The 20057-nt window shown below is 36.2% G+C and overlaps 2 protein-coding genes across 2 annotated transcripts; one reads left to right on the forward strand and one right to left on the reverse strand.

Moving 5' to 3' along the window:
- Nucleotides 1-15931, reverse strand: LOC140046974 (kelch-like protein 20). Its single transcript, XM_072091756.1, has 9 exons — nt 15842-15931; nt 14407-14930; nt 12542-12700; nt 11570-11780; nt 10966-11149; nt 10638-10781; nt 10188-10321; nt 1351-1559; nt 1-879 (listed from the first exon to the last, which is right to left on the reverse strand). Exons 2-9 carry the CDS (start codon nt 14923-14925, stop codon nt 685-687), a joined length of 1755 nt encoding a protein of 584 aa, XP_071947857.1. The 5' UTR covers nt 14926-14930; nt 15842-15931; the 3' UTR covers nt 1-684.
- Nucleotides 15932-16156: 225 nt separating this feature from the next.
- Nucleotides 16157-19986, forward strand: LOC140046976 (ankyrin repeat domain-containing protein 45-like). The gene is made up of 5 exons (XM_072091763.1): nt 16157-16616; nt 16964-17131; nt 17648-17742; nt 18154-18292; nt 18818-19986. The coding sequence occupies exons 1-5, from the start codon at nt 16241-16243 to the stop codon at nt 18841-18843; spliced, it is 804 nt and encodes a 267-aa protein (XP_071947864.1). The 5' UTR covers nt 16157-16240; the 3' UTR covers nt 18844-19986.
- The last annotated feature ends 71 nt before the right edge of the window (nt 19987-20057 follow it).

The raw sequence follows: 20057 nt of genomic DNA on the forward strand, positions 1-20057 counted from the left end.
ACAGCATTGTGACACCCTTTAAATGCTATATCGCTGATAGTGTCACTGTTCGTAGCATTGTGACACCACTTAAATGCTACATCGCTGATAGTGTTGCTGTTTGTAGCATTGCGACACCCTTTAAATGCTATACCGCTGATAGTGTCACTGTTCATAGCATTGTGACACCACCATTTAAATGCTATAACACTGATAGTGTCACTTTTCAATAGCATTGCGACACCCTTTAAATGCTATAACGCTGATAGTGTCACTGTTCATAGCATTGTGACACCTTTTAAATGCTATACTGCTGATAGTGTTAATATTTGTAGCATTTTGACAAAATTTAAATGCTATACCGCTAATAGTGTGTCACTGTTTATAACATCGTGACCTCAACTAAAATTCTACGCTTCCACTGATAGGGGCACCATTTATTGCATTGTGACCTAAAATAAAAATCTGCAGCACCTCTAAGGCTTGGTGAAAATCACCAAGGATGGAGTGCCTATAGATAATACAGTACACACAAAACAGTTTCAACACAAAAAGGGTTATGTTATCAAACAGACTGCAGCACAACCAATCCAAAATAGCTGTTGCACAATTAATACGTCGCGCCACCAACAATGAGAGCCTAAGGCACCAAAAAGCACTAACCATGCATGCGAACACCAGAGTAGCACTGTGACACTATAAACATCAGGTCCAGAGGTGAGTATCTGATTGCGGAAGTTTCACGACTCCAACTCCGCCCCCTAATCGCCTGAAGTTCATACTGCCACACATCTGCCACGACTTGCTGTCGGGGTCATACACCTCAACCGTTTTCAAGTAAGTTGTTCCGTCAAAACCGCCGACGGCCATTAGTTGCCCGTTGACCACAGCCAATCCAACCTAAAAGAAGTCAAGATAAATTAATCAATTTTAAATAATTTACCAGGAAAAAAATAAAATCAACTTGCAGACATCAAGTAGGTAAAACAATTTATTCATTAGAATTTTCAAAATAAATTTAACAATTCATATTTTACAGAAATGCTACTGAATACTTCTGGCTGGCCAATAATATCTAAAAATGAAGGTTTTGCATATTGGTAGTAAACATCTGGAACATTACAATAACATATGGTTCTTCGGGTTCAGAACATATTTTAAAAAGTAGGGGGAAAAAAGGTTTTTTATGCTCAAAAATACTGTACTACACAAAGATTTGGTTTGACCTACGACCTACGTACGTTGTTGGACGTCACCTAGATCTAGAATCTGCCAAAAGAATCGAGTGGGAAAGCACATCCCAATGTCTCTGATTGCGCACAGCTAGTTGTTAAGTCGTAGGTCATCACAAATAAAATAATTATTTCCTACCCCACTACGTCTAGAATTCATAGCTACAATGGGTTTCCAGGTATTAGAAGCTGATTCATATCGTTCAGCACTACTCAATTCTGTCTGGTCATCTCGTCCTCCTACAGCATACAGCATGTCGTTGAATACTGAGCACCCCAGATGTTTTCTCCGCGTTCCCATTGGTGCCACTGGTGTCCACTTGTTCATGCGAGGGTCATATCTTTCCACTGAAAATGGGAGGAAATATAGTGATACCTTTTATATCTCAAAATTGACACCAAGAAAGTTGGATGGAGGTTTTGTTCATGAATAGCTTAAAGATATATTGTCCCCCTAAACAAATTTTTTTGTTGAATATGTCTTTTTAATGTCACATAATAGTTATTCACTTTGACCAAAAGCTGGAAAAAAAAATGATTAAATGAAAAAATGTAATTCAAAGCAAAAAATACTTTTAAGTTTTAAAATTGTCTGTCAGACAATGGTTTTTGGTTAAAATTAACCGTTTCGTATGTCTTTTTAAAAATGAAATCTTATTTTTTTTGTTTTTTTTACAGAAGTGAATAACTTTATTAAAACTGCAAAATGGACTATTTAAAGTTAGATTTTATTAATCTTCATTTTTCATATTCATTTTTGGGGGACAATACATCTTTAAAAAACAAGTTTGTTTCCAACTTACAATTTAAGGCTCATATGCAAAATATCAGAAAGTGAATATATAGAACCCAGTACGTATCATTATAATGGTGTTATACGATTTTAACTTTTCTAATCAATGCTTTGTGCAGCTTCCTGAATGAGTTAATGTGAATGTTCATATTCTTTAACCGCAGTGTGAACACATAGTTAAACTTTTTGCTGAAACTGAACATACATGTAATTAGAGGGTGATTGATTAAAAAAAGGGTGAAGGTTAAAAGAGCAAAAAAATTACATTCCTGTTTAAAACTATTTTTACATCCAGAATCAGTCTCAGTGTAAATGTAGCTTTAAGTGATACATCATATTGATGGTAACAACATCATAATATCGACATAATCAATTAAATTAATATGGATACAGAAATTAGTACAACTCAATTATTCATTCTATTCATTAATATAATCCAGACATAACGATCAAGTTATTACAACGCTGATTCACACTTTAATTATTTCTGCAAACTTAAATTATTTTGCTCATTTACATAAAATTTAATTGAAAGAGCTCAATATGATTGCACTTGAATGGATATTATTTAATTATAATTGTTTTAGGGTTCTAAAATACCGAAAAAAACACATTACTATTGGATGGTATCTTTAAACCAGAAGCAAATTTTTAATAAAATGTCAACATTATAATTTATATGCATTTTCTACATTTCGGGCAATTGAGGAAGAGACGGGAGGAGATGGTAGAGTGGACACTATTAGAGCCTGTTACTGCTGACAAGGAAAAAATGTCTTAAAACTAATATTTGTTTCCTCTGTCACTAGAAATGGTTTTAAATAAAAAAAAAATTCCAATTGTTTCTGATCTCGAAAAAAAAAAATTGTTAGCTGTAACACAATCATGGTCTCAATTTGACCTCAATTCAGAAAGTCACACTGACTGGAGCAAACATTTGACTACTCTCTGTAGATAATTATATTGAATGTCATTAACATGAACGATCTTATTTCATCTTTGTTATACTAAACTACTAACGGTTTCTTAAAAATACATCAGAAACAGACTATCATTCAGTCATGGTACCAAACCAAACTGTAAATGCCAAGGGTATATTTTAATATACTGTATAACACACCTGATTGTATGGAATTTAATTGATCAATTACGCATCACATGTTATTTGGATAATAAACGGCTCTAATGCACGTTCAACTTTCTGTAAACATTTTGAGAATTGTTGCTACGCAGCATTATTGACTGATCGCAATCGGAAATCAATTTGTTGTGCGCGCCGTCTATAACTATTCTTACTCCACGCCCAAAGTCAGAGCACTGCTTTTTTTAAGGCCTAGCATTCATCAATGATTTAGGATGGATAAATTGAATAAAGGCAGGTGTGTTATTAAACAAATAATGAATGTTTTGTATTCATTGAATGGAAAGAATGTCATAGTATTTTTAACGAGGCGCAATACAGCAGCCAATGAAATATTCTCACCATCCAACTCATAAACATTCATTATTTGTATAATATAACACGCCAAGTGTGTTAAAGATTCGCTATCCAATCAATTTGAACTAAAACATGAAAGCCCCAAGTTCCGAGTTCAAATCTTGGTTGGGCTGTATTTGGACTGTATTTGTGATAACTAGGTTTTTTTTGGCAGGGGGTTGCTATGAGGTGGGGGAGTGGGGATTTTTCAGAAGTACTGCTAATATTTGCTTGGATTACTCATGTCTCAAAACATAAAATAGTTCAAAGAGCTTGTTTGTTTGATGGGCAGCAGTGCTTTAGCATAGGCTAGCATGTTGGATAATCGTTTGTTTGATTTCATCAACGATGCATGTCCTTCTGCTATTTTATCCCTGGTCTACAGTACTATATTCCCTGTGTTAATGGTGTATGGCTAATTTCAATACTATAGAACTTATTATAGAGTTGTGGGCTATGGTTTAACAATTGAAAGCATTCTTTTGTCATTTTAATTTTACTTCATGATAGCAACGAATGTCTAACAAAGCTGCATAGTAATATTCATCCAAGTTGCTGGCTAAGAATTCATTCTAATTTAATCATCATTTAAAAATTCAATTAATTCAGGACAATGATCCTTAATAAACCTGTTGAATAATTAATTACCAACAAAACAGTTTAATGATGATTATATTTTTAGAATTTAAAAAACAAATTTATAAATTTCTATTTAATCAAGAACATTGAAATAAATATGTAAATAAAAACGTCAGGACATGATTTTTACATACCGGTAGTTATATTTATCAGAAATATGTAACAAAAAATGAGTTTATTACCATTTACCGGAAACGATAAATATTGGACACACCTACATTATTAGGGAATGCTTTCTCATGAAATAAACGAGGGGAATATGCTCAAACACTACGGTCAATCCGTAATAAGTGGACACTTTGTTGGGTCTTAAAGTGTTTCTTAGAGGTTCTGTCTGTACTACAAATTGGTCAGATAATATTCCCTACTCTGGCAAAATATAACAGACTATTAACTTGGCCCCGACGCAAGTTGGTGGTCTAGTTATGAACGGCAGGCTAGTGATCGCGAGGTCGTGGGTTGGAGCGAACTGTTTCCTTGGCCTCGACGCAAGTTGGTGGTCTAGTTATGAACGTCAGGCTAGTGATTGGGAGGTTGTGGGTTGGAGCGGACTGTTTCCTTGGCCTCGACGCAAGTTGGTGGTCTAGTTATGAACGTCAGGCTAGTGATTGGGAGGTTGTGGGTTGGAGCGGACTGTTTCCTTGGCCTCGACGCAAGTTGGTGGTCTAGTTATGAACGTCAGGCTAGCGATTGGGAGGTTGTGGGTTGGAGCGGACTGTTTCCTTGGCCTCGATGCAAGTTGGTGGTCTAGTTATGAACACCAGGCTAGTGATTGGGAGGTTGTGGGTTGGAGCGGACTGTTTCCTTGGCCTCGACGCAAGTTGGTGGTCTAGTTATGAACGGCAAGCTAGTGATCGGGAGGTTGTGGGTTGGAGTGGACTGTTTCCTTGGCCTCGACGCAAGTTGGTGGTCTAGTTATGAACACCAGGCTAGTGATTGGGAGGTTGTGGGTTGGAGCGGACTGTTTCCTTGGCCTCGACGCAAGTTGGTGGTCTAGTTATGAACACCAGGCTAGTGATTGGGAGGTTGTGGGTTGGAGCGGACTGTTTCCTTGGCCTCGATGCAAGTTGGTGGTCTAGTTATGAACACCAGGTTAGTGATTGGGAGGTTGTGGGTTAGAGCGGACTGTTTCCTTGGCGTCGACGCAAGTTGGTGGTCTAGTTATGAACACCAGGCTAGTGATTGGGAGGTTGTGGGTTGGAGCGGACTGTTTCCTTGGCCTCGACGCAAGTTGGTGGTCTAGTTATGAACACCAGGCTAGTGATTGGGAGGTTGTGGGTTGGAGCGGACTGTTTCCTTGGCCTCGATGCAAGTTGGTGGTCTAGTTATGAACACCAGGCTAGTGATTGGGAGGTTGTGGGTTGGAGCGGACTGTTTCCTTGGCCTCGACGCAAGTTGGTGGTCTAGTTATGAACACCAGGCTAGTGATTGGGAGGTTGTGGGTTGGAGCGGACTGTTTCCTTGGCCTCGATGCAAGTTGGTGGTCTAGTTATGAACACCAGGCTGGTGATTGGGAGGTTGTGGGTTGAAGCGGACTGTTTCCTTGGCCTCGACGCAAGTTGGTGGTCTAGTTATGAACACCAGGCTAGTGATTGGGAGGTTGTGGGTTGGAGCGGACGGTTTCCTTGGCCTCGACGCAAGTTGGTGGTCTAGTTATGAACACCAGGCTAGTGATTGGGAGGTTGTGGGTTGGAGCGGACGGTTTCCTTGGCCTCAACGCAAGTTGGTGGTCTAGTTTTGAACACCAGGCTAGTGATTGGGAGGTTGTGGGTTGGAGCGGACTGTTTCCTTGGCCTCGACGCAAGTTGGTGGTCTAGTTATGAACACCAGGCTAGTGATTGGGAGGTTGTGGGTTGGAGCGGACTGTTTCCTTGGCCTCGAAGCAAGTTGGTGGTCTAGTTATGAACACCAGGCTAGTGATTGGGAGGTTGTGGGTTGGAGCGGACTGTTTCCTTGGCCTCGACGCAAGTTGGTGGTACCAGGCTAGTGATTGGGAGGTTGTGGGTTGAAGCGGACTGTTTCCTTGGCCTCGACGCAAGTTGGTAGTCTAGTTATGAACACCAGGCTAGTGATTGGGAGGTTGTGGGTTGGAGCGGACTGTTTCCTTGGCCTCGACGCAAGTTGGTGGTCTAGTTATGAACGGCAGGCTAGTGATTGGGAGGTTGTGGGTTGGAGCGGACTGTTTCCTTGACCTCGACGCAAGTTGGTGGTCTAGTTATTTATAAACGCCAGGCTAGTGATTGGGAGGTTGTGGGTTGGAGCGGACGGTTTCCTTGGCCTCGACGCAAGTTGGTGGTCTAGTTATGAACACCAGGCTAGTGATTGGGAGGTTGTGGGTTGGAGCGGACTGTTTCCTTGGCCTCGACGCAAGTTGGTGGTCTAGTTATGAACACCAGGCTAGTGATTGGGAGGTTGTGGGTTGGAGCGGACTGTTTTCTTGGCCTCGACGCAAGTTGGTTGTCTAGTTATGAACACCAGGCTAGTGATTGGGAGGTTGTGGGTTGGAGCGGACTGTTTCCTTGGCCTCGACGCAAGTTGGTGGTCTAGTTATGAACACCAGGCTAGTGATTGGGAGGTTGTGGGTTGGAGCGGACTGTTTCCTTGGCCTCGACGCAAGTTGGTGGTCTAGTTATGAACACCAGGCTAGTGATTGGGAGGTTGTGGGTTGGAGCGGACTGTTTCCTTGGCCTCGACGCAAGTTGGTGGTCTAGTTATGAACGGCAGGCTAGTGATTGGGAGGTTGTGGGTTGGAGCGGACTGTTTCCTTGGCCTCGACGCAAGTTGGTGGTCTAGTTATGAACGCCAGGCTAGTGATTGGGAGGTTGTGGGTTGGAGCGGACTGTTTCCTTGGCCTCGATGCAAGTTGGTGGTCTAGTTATGAACACCAGGCTAGTGATTGGGAGGTTGTGGGTTGGAGCGGACTGTTTCCTTGGCCTCGATGCAAGTTGGTGGTCTAATTATGAATGCCAGGCTAGTGATCGCGAGGTTTTGGATTGGAGCGGACGGTTTCCTTGGCTTTGGCGCAAGTTGGTGGTCTAGTTATGAACGCCAGGTTTTTAATTAATAATTATGGTAAAAATATTTGTTCCCGTTCGATGACATAATTTAAATTTCATAATTATAATGTTTATACGTCAGTATGAAAACCCCTACACTTTCATACTCTTTAATTAATACCAATACTACTAGTTTATTAATATTATTAAGTTTTATTCATTATATGAACATCTATTATGTATTCTTCTTTTTTCTTTTGTTATATGATTTTGTCATTTATTGCCAGATCCATCAATCTACATCAAATTTGTACAGTATATTAATAAGCTTTTTATGGTACGCAATTAGTAAGTAAGCAAATCATGCATCATGCTTTTTTTTATTACCTTCATAGCTTGAATTTTTGTGTGCAGGTGCTTGGCTACCACTCTAAGGGTCCTTGCTTCAAGTCCTGCAACATGTCAGGACTTTTTTCTAAGGACAAAATTACAACCATTCTACTGGGCAGGCAGTGGTTAGTAAAATTCAAAAAAAATTGTTTATATATAAAACTCTTATAAAATTGGGATTTCAGATCCAGTGAGATTGAGGCTTTAAACAACTCTTTATTGCAATTCAACTTCCGGTAGAATAATATGGTAAAATTATTTGTCCTTTGATCGCGTAAGAGAGGAAATTAAAATTTCATAGCTTATAATTAATTATATTATAGTGGTAGAAGACGGTCAAATTATTTATTCATCGATCACGTAATCGGAAGCGCTTAAAATTTAATTATTGTTTATTTATGTCTGTTCACGTCAAAACATTATGAAAAATTTCCATTATATACTTTTTGCTACATAAATTAATTGTGTTATCACCCACTGGTTTATTAATAATAATATATATCCGGTAGAAGATGGCAAAGTGATTGTGGCATAATTTATTTGATAACTTAATTGGAATATCTTATAGCATTGTTTATATTTTTATAATAATATTGTTTGATTGTTTCCGGTAAGCCATCAATAGATTATGGTAAACTAATTTCCTTCTATTCTATGCCCTTAATAATAGTGTTTATTTATAAATTCAGGTACCACTTTGATACTGGTTTATTTAATATTAATAGTGTCTTGTGCTGCATTTATTACAGAGAGTGCAATTTATTCATACTGTAAACCAGGGCAAAACGACCTACAGTAGCATGAAACCTAGATCTACCAGACCTAGCATGTAAAATAAAAAGCACTTTAACTTGAAATTAATAAGCAAAACATGGAGTTAAAATTTGTATGAAGAAACATGTGGCTATAAATGTGTGGTACCTCACGTATGTAATTTTGAAAAGAACTACAATAGTTTAATCAGTCATTAAAGTAAACTCAACCATCTTTCCAAAACAGAATAAACTTAACAGTTCTTTTCAGAACTACATAATGTACATGGTGCTCAAGTACGTATTTATGAAATACAGAATAAATGAATGGATATCATATGTTAGTGTTCCCCAATAAAAAAAAAAGTTTAAAAAATTTGACCCGCTCCTAAAGAGATATAATTTGTTTTGTGTTGTTCAGCTAACACACATCTTGTAAATTGAGTAAAGCTCTGTCTACACTATCAAACTAGTTTGACAAAAAAAGTGTGATATGTGCCCAAATACGGTAGTGATAATGATATGCCCAAATATGTTAGTGATAATATGACATCATCATCCCCATATATGGGCACATCACATTTTTTTGTTTCATAAAGTTATTTTCATTTCTGTGTCTTATATTATATGTTTTGTTTGCTTTTAAATATTTTGTTTTGACGTTTGCTTTATTGGCGACACCACCATTTTGGAAATAAATGTTAATTTTGAATTGAATTTTGAATAGTGTAGACCAAAGATCGTATAGCGCCACGTAGTGGCGCAAGATATGGAACTGACGCTCGAAAAATGATAATTGCATTGGCAGCCATTCCGGCAAGCGGATTACCCAGTAGGCAATGCGGCACGCCACCTAAATCAATGTAAACAAATAGGATTTACATCTACGCGATAAACAGTACGACTTTATTTTATCTTTTGTGTCAAAATGAAAGAACATCTATTATAACATTCGATTATATAAATTTACTCCATTTGATATTACACTTACATATGCGTATATCACTGTCCAACCTCAAACGGCTACAGAATAAACACTGACTGTATGGAGGACGAATTTTGTAGGCAGTCAGTTGAGGCATAGTTATAAATAGTAATAGGACTAGTGAGTATTCAAAAATGTTTACATTAATTAACTAAATATTTTTCAAATAAAGATGAAGAACAAAATAAATATGAGGATCAAATTTATAATTTAAATTTATTAAATAAAAAAAAACAATAACATCATGATCAGGTTTAGTAGACCTACCTACCCTGTGATTTTATTGTTTTATAACGATTTTTTATTTCATTACATTTAATTATTTCTGTTAATGTTATTATTAATAAAACGCCATTTTGTCTTCGTACATTTTTAATAAAAACTCTTAATTCCCGAACAGCTTCAGCTTTTTTCTTAATCTTCCATCCATCCAAGTCATCATAGTCAGCCGCCAATATCATTCATCCTCTCCTCCCAGACTTTTTTTAATAATACTAACTAGTAGTTAGTAGTATTGGGCATTAAATATGCCTAGGCCTACTACTGTACTATCTAGGCCCTAGATCGGATTGCGAAGAAATGCCTGCCTGAACTAAATTTATACAACAATTTAATAATTTTGTTAATGTTTACTAGCAAAAAAATATATATTCTAAAAACTTACCCTTACAATTTACCCGATACAACACGAGAAAACCTCCCGAACAAACACTCAACACGTCACACGTGGATGTGGTTCAATGGTTTATTATACACTTCCGGGGTATGTGATCGCGTAACTTGCTTGCCGGAATGGCTGCCCATGGAATTTCACTCATGCGCAGTGTATAAGAGATAGGACTTCCCTATCTTGCGCCACTTCGTGGCGCTATAGTATCTTTGGTGTAGACAGAGCATAATACTGTACTAATCTTAATTATTTGCATTGATTAAAGTTGAAGTACCTGTATTTAAAGGTGAAGTGCCATCTGAGCCACCAACTGCATAAAGGTAAGAACCAAGTACAGCTACAGCGACTCCCAAACGTCTAGTACTCATTGATGCTACTCGTGTCCACCTATTTGCATGTGGTTCATATCTAATAAAATAATAATTTAATTACCACCATTAAAAACATACAATGAAATTACCTGTTCTATTGCACATTCATTATTTGTTTTATAACACACTTGGTCAAAGCCTAAATTTGTAAATATACATTGCGCAAAGAATGTATACATATGAAGAGTTTACCATTCTGATATAATATACAGTACAAAATTATTTGTTCCATTGCACATTCATTATTTGTTTTATAACACACCTACAGTAGCCAAAGCCTAAATTTGTAAATTGCATAAGAATCTTCCATAAATATACAGTGCACAAAGAATGTATACATATGAAGAATGTACCTTTCTACAATGTTTAAACATGAGACTCCATCCTGGCCCCCTACTGCGTATAGATAACCATCGAGTACAGCGACCCCTACACTGGTCCGACACGTACTTGTCGGGGCAACATCACTGCTCCATTGATTTGTTTGTGGATCGTACCTAAAATTAGAGTAAATAACACATTATATAAACAAATTATCATCCAATTTTCTTCCAATATAAAATTGGACAAACATTAATTTGCAATGTAAACAATAAATTGACATGACCTGATTGTTTGTCACAAATTAAAACTCCTTAATTTCAAGAACAATGAATCATAGTAAAATCATACAATTCCTACCTTTCTATGCTATTTAAATATGAAGAACCATCGTGTCCTCCAACGGCATATAATAAATCATCGAGAACAGCAACCCCAACGCCGCATCGTCTCTTACTCATTGCTGCGACCATTCTCCATTCACCTGCCTGCGGATCATATCTTTCAACACTAGCTATGGCATCGCCACTACACCAACCACCAACTATGAATGAAAAAATGGTTTGATTTTATATATTAATCAAAAAAGATATTTTGCAACTAAGTGGTATTTATTGAGAGAACACTTATGAACAGTAATGTAGTACTTTTTTCCAGAAGAAGCGGTCCTTCTTATGGTGTATTGGGTATTTTGCTAACAACAGTGGAAGGGCTATCAGTGCCCACTGGCTAGATCTAGGGCCCCAGAGCATAAGCAGTCCAAACACAACTACCCAGCATTGGAGGGCCATTAGAAGTGCTAAACCAGGGGCCTTTCCCTTGCGTTATGACGGTTGTCACATAATGCTTTGTAATTGTATTTCTTTGTAAATTTTTTGTTTCATATGGACAGTTTGTCTGAAATAAAGTTGAATTGAACTGATTTGAATAAACAGATACATTATGTGTTGAAATAAAACATTACCAGCAAAAAGGACTTCTCCACATCTAATAGGTTTTCTAGGTCTTGTTCTTGGACCTTGCATGAGAGGGCGCTCTTGTGGTAAAAGTAAATAGTTTTTTGCTTCATCAACTAAATCTCGACAGGCTTCATCACTACGAATCAAAATATCTGAACTAACAGTTCCAACTAGAAACTTAGGTGTTAACAACGGTAAACGAACATGTTGAATAACCTATAAAAACAACAAAGTATAGAAAAAATTTAATTTAATGTGGTGGTTACTAATACAAGTTCAATCTGCGGTAGGTGGAGGGTACTGTATGTTAGTGAATTGATCAAAACGATTCTAAACTACTTGAAGAGAGGAGGTTGGAGCTTTGCGAAGCCGGCGTTGTGTGTTGGGAGTGTGGGATATTAACATAATTGTAATTTGTACTGGGAAGGTTTTAAACTACTGGAGTGGCGTAGATTGGGAGAGAAGTACCGCTCTGGGGTGGGTATTTCATCTAGTTATTTATAACTGTTACACTCTCTGACATGGACGTCAACGAGAGGGAAGTAATACGCAGAATTGAAGCCTTTGAGATAAGGTGCTAGAGAAAAATGTTAAAAATTAAACACAGAGGGAATGAGGACATATTGATTGAGAAAATGAATATGAAAAGGATAGCGGAGCAGCAAAAACAATGGCTTGGACAAGCTTTACTGTACACACACTCTGAGTTGGGCAAAACATCTTCCTTCCTAATGCAAAATAAACAAGGGATTATCAATAAACAAGGGATTATCAATAAACAAGGGATTATCAATAACCATGATTTTTATACAGTAGTAACTGTATAAAACTCTACACTATCAAACTAGGTTGACAAAAAAGTGCCTAAATATAGTAGTGATGTACCCAAATATGGTTGTAATGTAATATGACATCATCATCACATTTTTTGTCACAAAAAGTTTGATAGTGTAGTCAGAGCTTTAAATGAAACATACCTGTGAAATAAGATGCCTTCTTTCTCCTAAATTGTATTTTACCCATGCAAGGCAAGCGGCAAATACTTGCTCCTCTGTCCGAACGTTCAATTCTTCACTTCCAATGATGTCTATTAACTGGCCTACAGGTAACAACAGAAACTCCTCACTTTCCATTACCTAGATAAAAAATGAATGTAATTTAACCAAATAACACAAAAGAACATGATTCAATCAACAACCAACCTACTGTACTTCGAATAAATGATAATTGAAAAATGTCAATGAAAAATTAAGAAGAAAGCATTAGAGTAATCCTTTCGTCCTTTAATGTGCAATACCACTCGATGTAGGAAATCATTTGTCCACAACTCTATTCATGTTTCCAACACAACATTCCAAAGATAGTTTGTTTACTTGTTTACTACTGACTGTATATAGTTTTAATGTATTGTATTGATATTTTTAATGTTGTATGTGTTTTTAAGCATCAAGGAAAACCAATTTCATGTTCGCCTTGTTGTGTTCATGACAATAAAGATTATCTTATCTTGAAAGTTTAAGAATAGAAGACACACATTTTAAACTAGAAAGAACGGCACTCCGAGAGTTCATATCTCCGCCTAAAGTATAATTTCCCTAAACAATTATGATTTTCCCCAATTTTTTTTTTTTTTTTAAATGTTTGTGTCTTTAGTGCAAAGTGTGATTAGGCTAATTTCACTACAACCTTTATGAATGTTAGTTTTGGTAATGGTTATGTATCCAGCCTTACACAGTTGAGGTCCCCAGTTCAATCCTATTATTTTTTTATTATTAATATTATTTTATATTATTTATATTATTATAATACAGTATATTTTAATTTCATTGACTATGACTACGTTAAGACTGCTCCATACTAGATTGCAGGCTTTGAAAATTGTCTCCTATCTTTTAACACTAGCAGGTCTGAAAATAATAGTAAGTGATCCAGAATTGGGATCCTGGTCTGGATTGCTTCCAAAAGGTTCTTATGATGAATGATATAACCTGTGAATGAATTTACATGAGTGATCAATACTCATACAGTAGTCAATACTTGACACACTGTTTAAAATAAAAAATACACCATTTTAAAGCTACACATACACCGGATTTTACCATGGTACAGTACCATTCAAAAAGAAAAAAAAACCATTTATATTGTATTATTTTATATTACTCAATTACTGTACTGTAAAGAATGTGGACATGGCACCCATTCTAGACTTTAACAAAATCTCTTATCTACGTTGCATCTTAAAATGTTATTGTTTAGAAGGAAATTATATGATTGCAAGAGTATGGAGTAAAATAATGAGATTGGTTCAACAGGAAGTGGCTTAACAAGCTGAATTTGTTCAGGATGGGTCTGAATGGTAGGTTACAAATCTGATTAGACTGTTTAAAACTTCATTGTAAGACCATAACAACTGTAGTGTCATGGTTATGTATAATTTTTAGCACTAAAATAAGTCAAAACTTTGTTCATTATCTCCTCCAATACTTGTGTTTTTTAGCTTCTTGGTCACTTTTTTTGGTAAACTTCGTAACTCTCTGCAATTCTCTCTATGTCACATAAAGGTCATCGCAATCGGTGACAGCATATAAACAACAATAACAAAATGGTGACCTGTCTATTGGATGGGTTTACCGTATTTATTAATATTCAAACAATATCATGGGAAGTACTGTAAATAAATTGATATACATACAGTAGAATCCCTCCCTCAGGACCTCCATATACAGTAGGACAGTTTGAGGTGTGATATGTGGCCAACCCCTTTTTATTTTTGTTTGGTTCTGAAAATATCATCTTACTATAGGTTATTCTAAAACAGATTAAAAATAGACTATACAAATACCTGTTGAAAATTCAATTGTGTAAACTTATCAGCAACCCTTAAAAGTTCTTTACAGGAATGAGTATCTGCAAATGCCCTAATTCCAAGACAGTTTGATGGGTCTAGCTGCCGTTTCAAAAACTCGCAGCATGCCTCCTGAATTTCTCCTAACTGTAATAAGCAGGCAGCTGGTAACAGAGTCTGAACGTTACTCTCTTCCACCGTAACGACCGATGTGTACGCAAAATCAATCAACTGTTCCATAGCACGTTCATCTATGTCTCTAATCGTTACCTCTGTTTGTCTGCTCTCTGCAAGTTCGCCTGTGAACATTGCACGGAAATAAGGACTACAGGCGGATAAAACAATTCGGTGGGCAAATATTTTTGTATCGGCAACAACAATGACGACGTCGCAAAGTTCCCTGTGTTTGCGTAACACGCTTATCATCTCCATGGTCTCTCGAGGGTGCTTTTCAGAATTGTAAACATATCGAGCCGGTTGCGGAGGTGTGTCAAAAACTTGGTGAACTCCTGCCATTTTTACTATAAAATAAAAATATTGGAATTTAACGTAAAAGGTCTTATATTATGCTGAATCAGTATGGTACTAGAGTAGGTCTGTTTAAAACAAAAATACAGTCATTGCATTGCCACTTTTAAAACAGGAAATTTTGATGCTCAATTAACAAATTAAAGCAAGTCATGCTGTTTTGATAATTTGAAAAATGACTGTACATATCATATGCTATACAGTACTGTATCAAAAAGTAATTGTAAAAAAAGGAAATTTTGGCATATATTTGTTTGGTGTGATTTAAAAAATAGTTAATTACTATTAGTATTAATATACTAGGCTAAAGTAGTATCAATCAAATCAGCAAGTAGGTATAGCCTACAGTATTTATTATTGATTATAGAAAAATTGATGTAAAGTTTTATTTATTTAGGCCTAGTTAGGCCTGGGCCTAAAAAATATTTCCGGCCTACTAGCCTAGTAGGCCTAGTAGTGTACAGTGTCAGTAGATCTAGGCCTAGCCTATGCCCTAGAGTTTAGTAAATAAAATATTAATTAGGGGGGCCTAGCTAGGCCTACTAGCCCTTGGCTAGGCCTAGAGTATATAGTAATCTACTAGAATATATATACAACTGTGTAGTTATCATCCTCATGTGAGTAGGCCTAGGCTAGACCATTAGGCCTACTAGGCTAGCACAGCATTGTGTAGGCTTAGCCTAGTAGGTGTTATTCCAGCCTAGCCTAGATAGCTAGCCTATACTATATGCCAGCTAGGCCTACTGGAGGCCTAGCTAGGCTAGGCTAGGCCTAGGCCTCCTAGCCTAGGAGGCCGCCGCGCTAGCTAACCTTTTTACAACCAATTTATTATATCATTTAGTGAATGAATTTTAAATAAAATGACAACAATACTTATAATAAAACTAACTGATTCTTTACTTACGGTTTAATAGTCGAAATATATCTTCTAACCTGTTGTTTTAGCTCGGTTATTTAAGGAAGTTTGTTTACATTTTTCTTCGAGCAAAAGATGGCTGCCTAAAATTGTACATGAAGACTATTTTTAAACCAATTTGTTCTAATTTAAATTATAAATAAAAATTCGTTTTCATATTAGGATTAAAAAACTAAAATAATTATTAAGTATTTAAAAAGACATATGAGATTTTTTATTAAAAATAATTTTTTTTGTTCATGTTATGTAACAATACATAGGCCTAGGGTCAAATTTGAAAAGGTCAATTTTCATGGAAACCACTGTAATCAAAACAACTTTTACATTTCTGTCAATTTTTCAACGTTATATACCTGTTTTAAATCGTATACATTCGATAAGTTAACTATGACAGGAACGACTGAAGAGACACCCCCGTCTCGAAAATCATCATCAAATCATAAAAATATTATTTTTCGTTGCATTTCGACAGGAGATTTTGCCAGGTTGCAAGAATGCTTCACAAATGAAGCTGACCCATATTTTGATCGGGTTCAGGACCTGGTGAACAAATTTGAAGATGGGACAACACCAATTGAACTGGCATGCATAAGTGGGGATGAGAATATCGTTAGGTTTTTGATGGAAAGGGGATCTAATACAAATTTTCGTAATAAAAAATCTGGAAAGTCAGCCCTTGATATGTCTTGTATTTTAGGAAGAGAGGAGATTGTGAAGGCTCTTCTTGAGAAGGGAGCCGAATGTGATATGGCATCAAAGAGAGGTATTGACTATTGTTGATTACCGGTACTAGCCTAGGCCTATACAATACTGCTAAAGCCATAGTAAAACATGACCAAATTTGTACAACGTTAATAATACTCAGTATGTGAACACATTTGCATGTGTGGTGACAGAGCAGAGTGTAGCATGGCATGCTGCATATGGCATGTAGCATGCACGTTGTCACAGTAAGTGCAGTGTGCATGTTACAGTTCTGCCACAGACAGTGTAGCATGCATTCTAGGAGGTGCAGTACAAAAATAAAGGGGAAATGTACAATGGAGAGGCTGTAGACCCAACAAACTAAATTTTTTTCTAAATTATTTATACCTGTTTTCTTTATTCTAGGGTACACAGCACTGCATCATGCTGCTGCTTGGGGTAGAATAGAATGCTTAAAGATACTAGTGGATTTTGGTGCAATTTTATCTGTTGTTACCACCCATGGAGAGAAAGCGAGAGATGTAGCACTTCGATATAAGCATGTTGAATGTGCTTACTACCTTGATTTGTCGGGTAAATCTTCATCATAATACTATATTGATATCTGCAATGCATAGTTTATCATGCATACACAGTTTCATAAGAAATTCCCTTTTTCATTGGTCACTTTCAGCAGAAAAATGTGCACAGACTGTAGACTAATGTTAAGTTTTGACTTTCTAACTAATTTATTAAGCTCTGTCAAACTTTATGACAGAAAAAAAAAGTTGATGTGCCCATATTTTGGCCATGATGAATGGTGTCCATCCCACTTTTGTTGTCAAACTAGTTTGATAGTGTAGACAGAGCTTCACAATATCATTTCAATAACTGAGCACCATTTAATACTAATAAGCTAATACTTAATAATATCAGTTTTTGTTTTGGTCTAATTAGAATCTGACAGCATTTGAACCCAGGACACTGGGATTGGTAGCCAAGCATCTTAACCACCAAGCTACAGGGTTATATTGTACTGTATGTTTATCCAGGTCACTTAAAGCGGTGTCTACTCTTAACATTTAAAAAGGAATAATGTTTGTTTTACAGAAGCAAAACGAGCTTTATTAGCTGTCATCAGAAATATGAAAGACACAGTTGAAGATCCGCAGAAACTTCAAGGAAAATTAAGCAAAGATGAAAAGGTTTATTTATAAATAATTAATAGAGATAATATAGAATATCAAACTGTATTATGTGACAAAAAAATGTGATGTGCCCATATGGACAGGATGATGTCATACCACTACCATATTTGGCCATATTACTACCATATTTGGCCATATTACACTTTTTTTGTCAAACTAGTTTGATAGTGTAGACAGATCTGTAGAGAGATGGAATACTAGTATAGGAGTAAATGAGTCAGACTTGAGTTGGAGACTGTCTGGTGTTTGTTTGCAAAGCCACAAGTTTGAGACCTTGTGGTGTTGGGATGTTCAGTACATTTTGTAAGCTGTCACATGACAAGAACCATGTAATATTTAGATAAAACACAATCTAACCAACCAAATTTACTACTTGTTCTTATTTGTATCATACTGTATTGCTTACAGATGACTGCTATAAACCTATGTAGTGAAAGGCAGGAATGGCTTGAGACGGTGGATAAACCATCCGTTGAAGCTATCATGAAAAATAGGGAAAGCTTAATAGAAGCATTGGAACCAATAAAACAAAAACTTCAAGAACCTGGTAAGCCAAACACATTGATACAATTGCATGCCAATATTCATGATTTAACTGTAAGTATCCCAAGTACTAAAACTAGTATCTGAATGAATGCTAAATAAACTTGTAACACTGAGTTTTAGTTCTACATGGCCACCATGCAAGTGAATTAACCAATCACAAGCGACAGTTTGGATGATCCGTCATGTTGTGACTGGTCAAATTACCTTTCGTTTCGTTTCGTTTATTTATTTTTTCCACTCACTTATATATATATATATATATCATTTACATTTATATAACATATATTAAATGTGGGTGGATGGAAGTCACAGTAAGTTCACTGAACTTTAAGTCGTGACTCCCGTATGCCTAAGTATACTAACATTGCTACAGAGTAGACTAAAATATGAATATATGATTGACCTTTGGCTTGCTTATATCTTTTTGTGACATCCAAGAGGGAACCAAGCTTTACCCTGTATCTGGTTCTATTATATTTTTATTGCATATGTTTAAGTAAATTGTTATTTGTAATTTCATTTTCAGCTCCTGAAAAGCCCCACAGAAGATAAAACAGTTGACTAAAGCAGAACACTGGAGTTGTCAGGAATTTAATTGAACTGTATATATGAATTGAATTATTTGAATTTAACTGTATATGAATTGAACTGTTCAATGAATTGACCTGTATATGAATTGAACTGTATATATTCAACCTTTCATAATACTAGTGTAACTTGTTTTAAAATGAATTAAATTGTACAATTTTGTTTTCTAAATTTGACTTAATTAGTCACCAATATAGATTATACCAATCACCACCTACACACAAAAGTTAATCTTATTAGATACACCCACATACAAACCAGATAAACTGCATAATATCTATTCAGAATCATACTTCCGGGTGTGGTAGAATTTAGAGCTGGTTGTTCTATAAATAGAGCTGGGTTAGCTGGACTAAAAGATGAGAACATTTTTAGAAATTTTGCTTCAACATGCCCTACTTTGTTTGTATTAAAAGTTCTTATCATGTATTAGATACCACTTGCAAACAGACACCTCTTTGAAGCATTTTTTACTGTACAATTTTAATTTTTTACCTCCTGTTATCCTGTAGCCAGTGAGGGTTTAAAGGAACCCCTTTTTCCTGAAGTGTCCTTTTCAAACTAGAGACCTGCAGTAGAATTGATAATAAATGGGGTTTTTTTGGGCCCCCCCCCCCCCCCACTTCTTGTAAAAATCTACTACATCAACTGCCCAAAAGTTTTCTTTTTAAACTGATATATTAAAAAGCATTGTATACAGTAGCAGTATAATGGTCTTTAACTGTTCTGTGTCAAATGAACAACGCAATTGTTTGCTGTTGGGTTGTAATTATCATGAATAATGTAAAACTTCAGATTTAATTTGATGAAAACCATCATAGCTGACGATACTAATTACCGTACATGGATAATTCATTTGAATCGGTAATTATGCTTGGATAATTCAGTATTTAAATCAACGTTATGCAAACATTTCAGACTAAATACATTTCTGTTGTTATTATTGGAGTGTTAGTACTTTATATATTTTACACTATATATACTCTTATCTTAATAAACTAAAGCTCGGTCTACACAATGTTATGTAACAACAAAATGTGATGTGCCCATATGTGGACACGATGTCGTCATATCACTACCATATTTGGGCATATCACAACAGAACACCAGGACAACCCCACACCTTACTCTTCCTAAAGATGAACTGGGTTCACAAGCCAGAAGTACACATTGTTCTT

The sequence above is a fragment of the Antedon mediterranea genome, chromosome 4, assembly GCF_964355755.1.
Source record: "Antedon mediterranea chromosome 4, ecAntMedi1.1, whole genome shotgun sequence".
NCBI lineage: Eukaryota > Metazoa > Echinodermata > Crinoidea > Comatulida > Antedonidae > Antedon > Antedon mediterranea.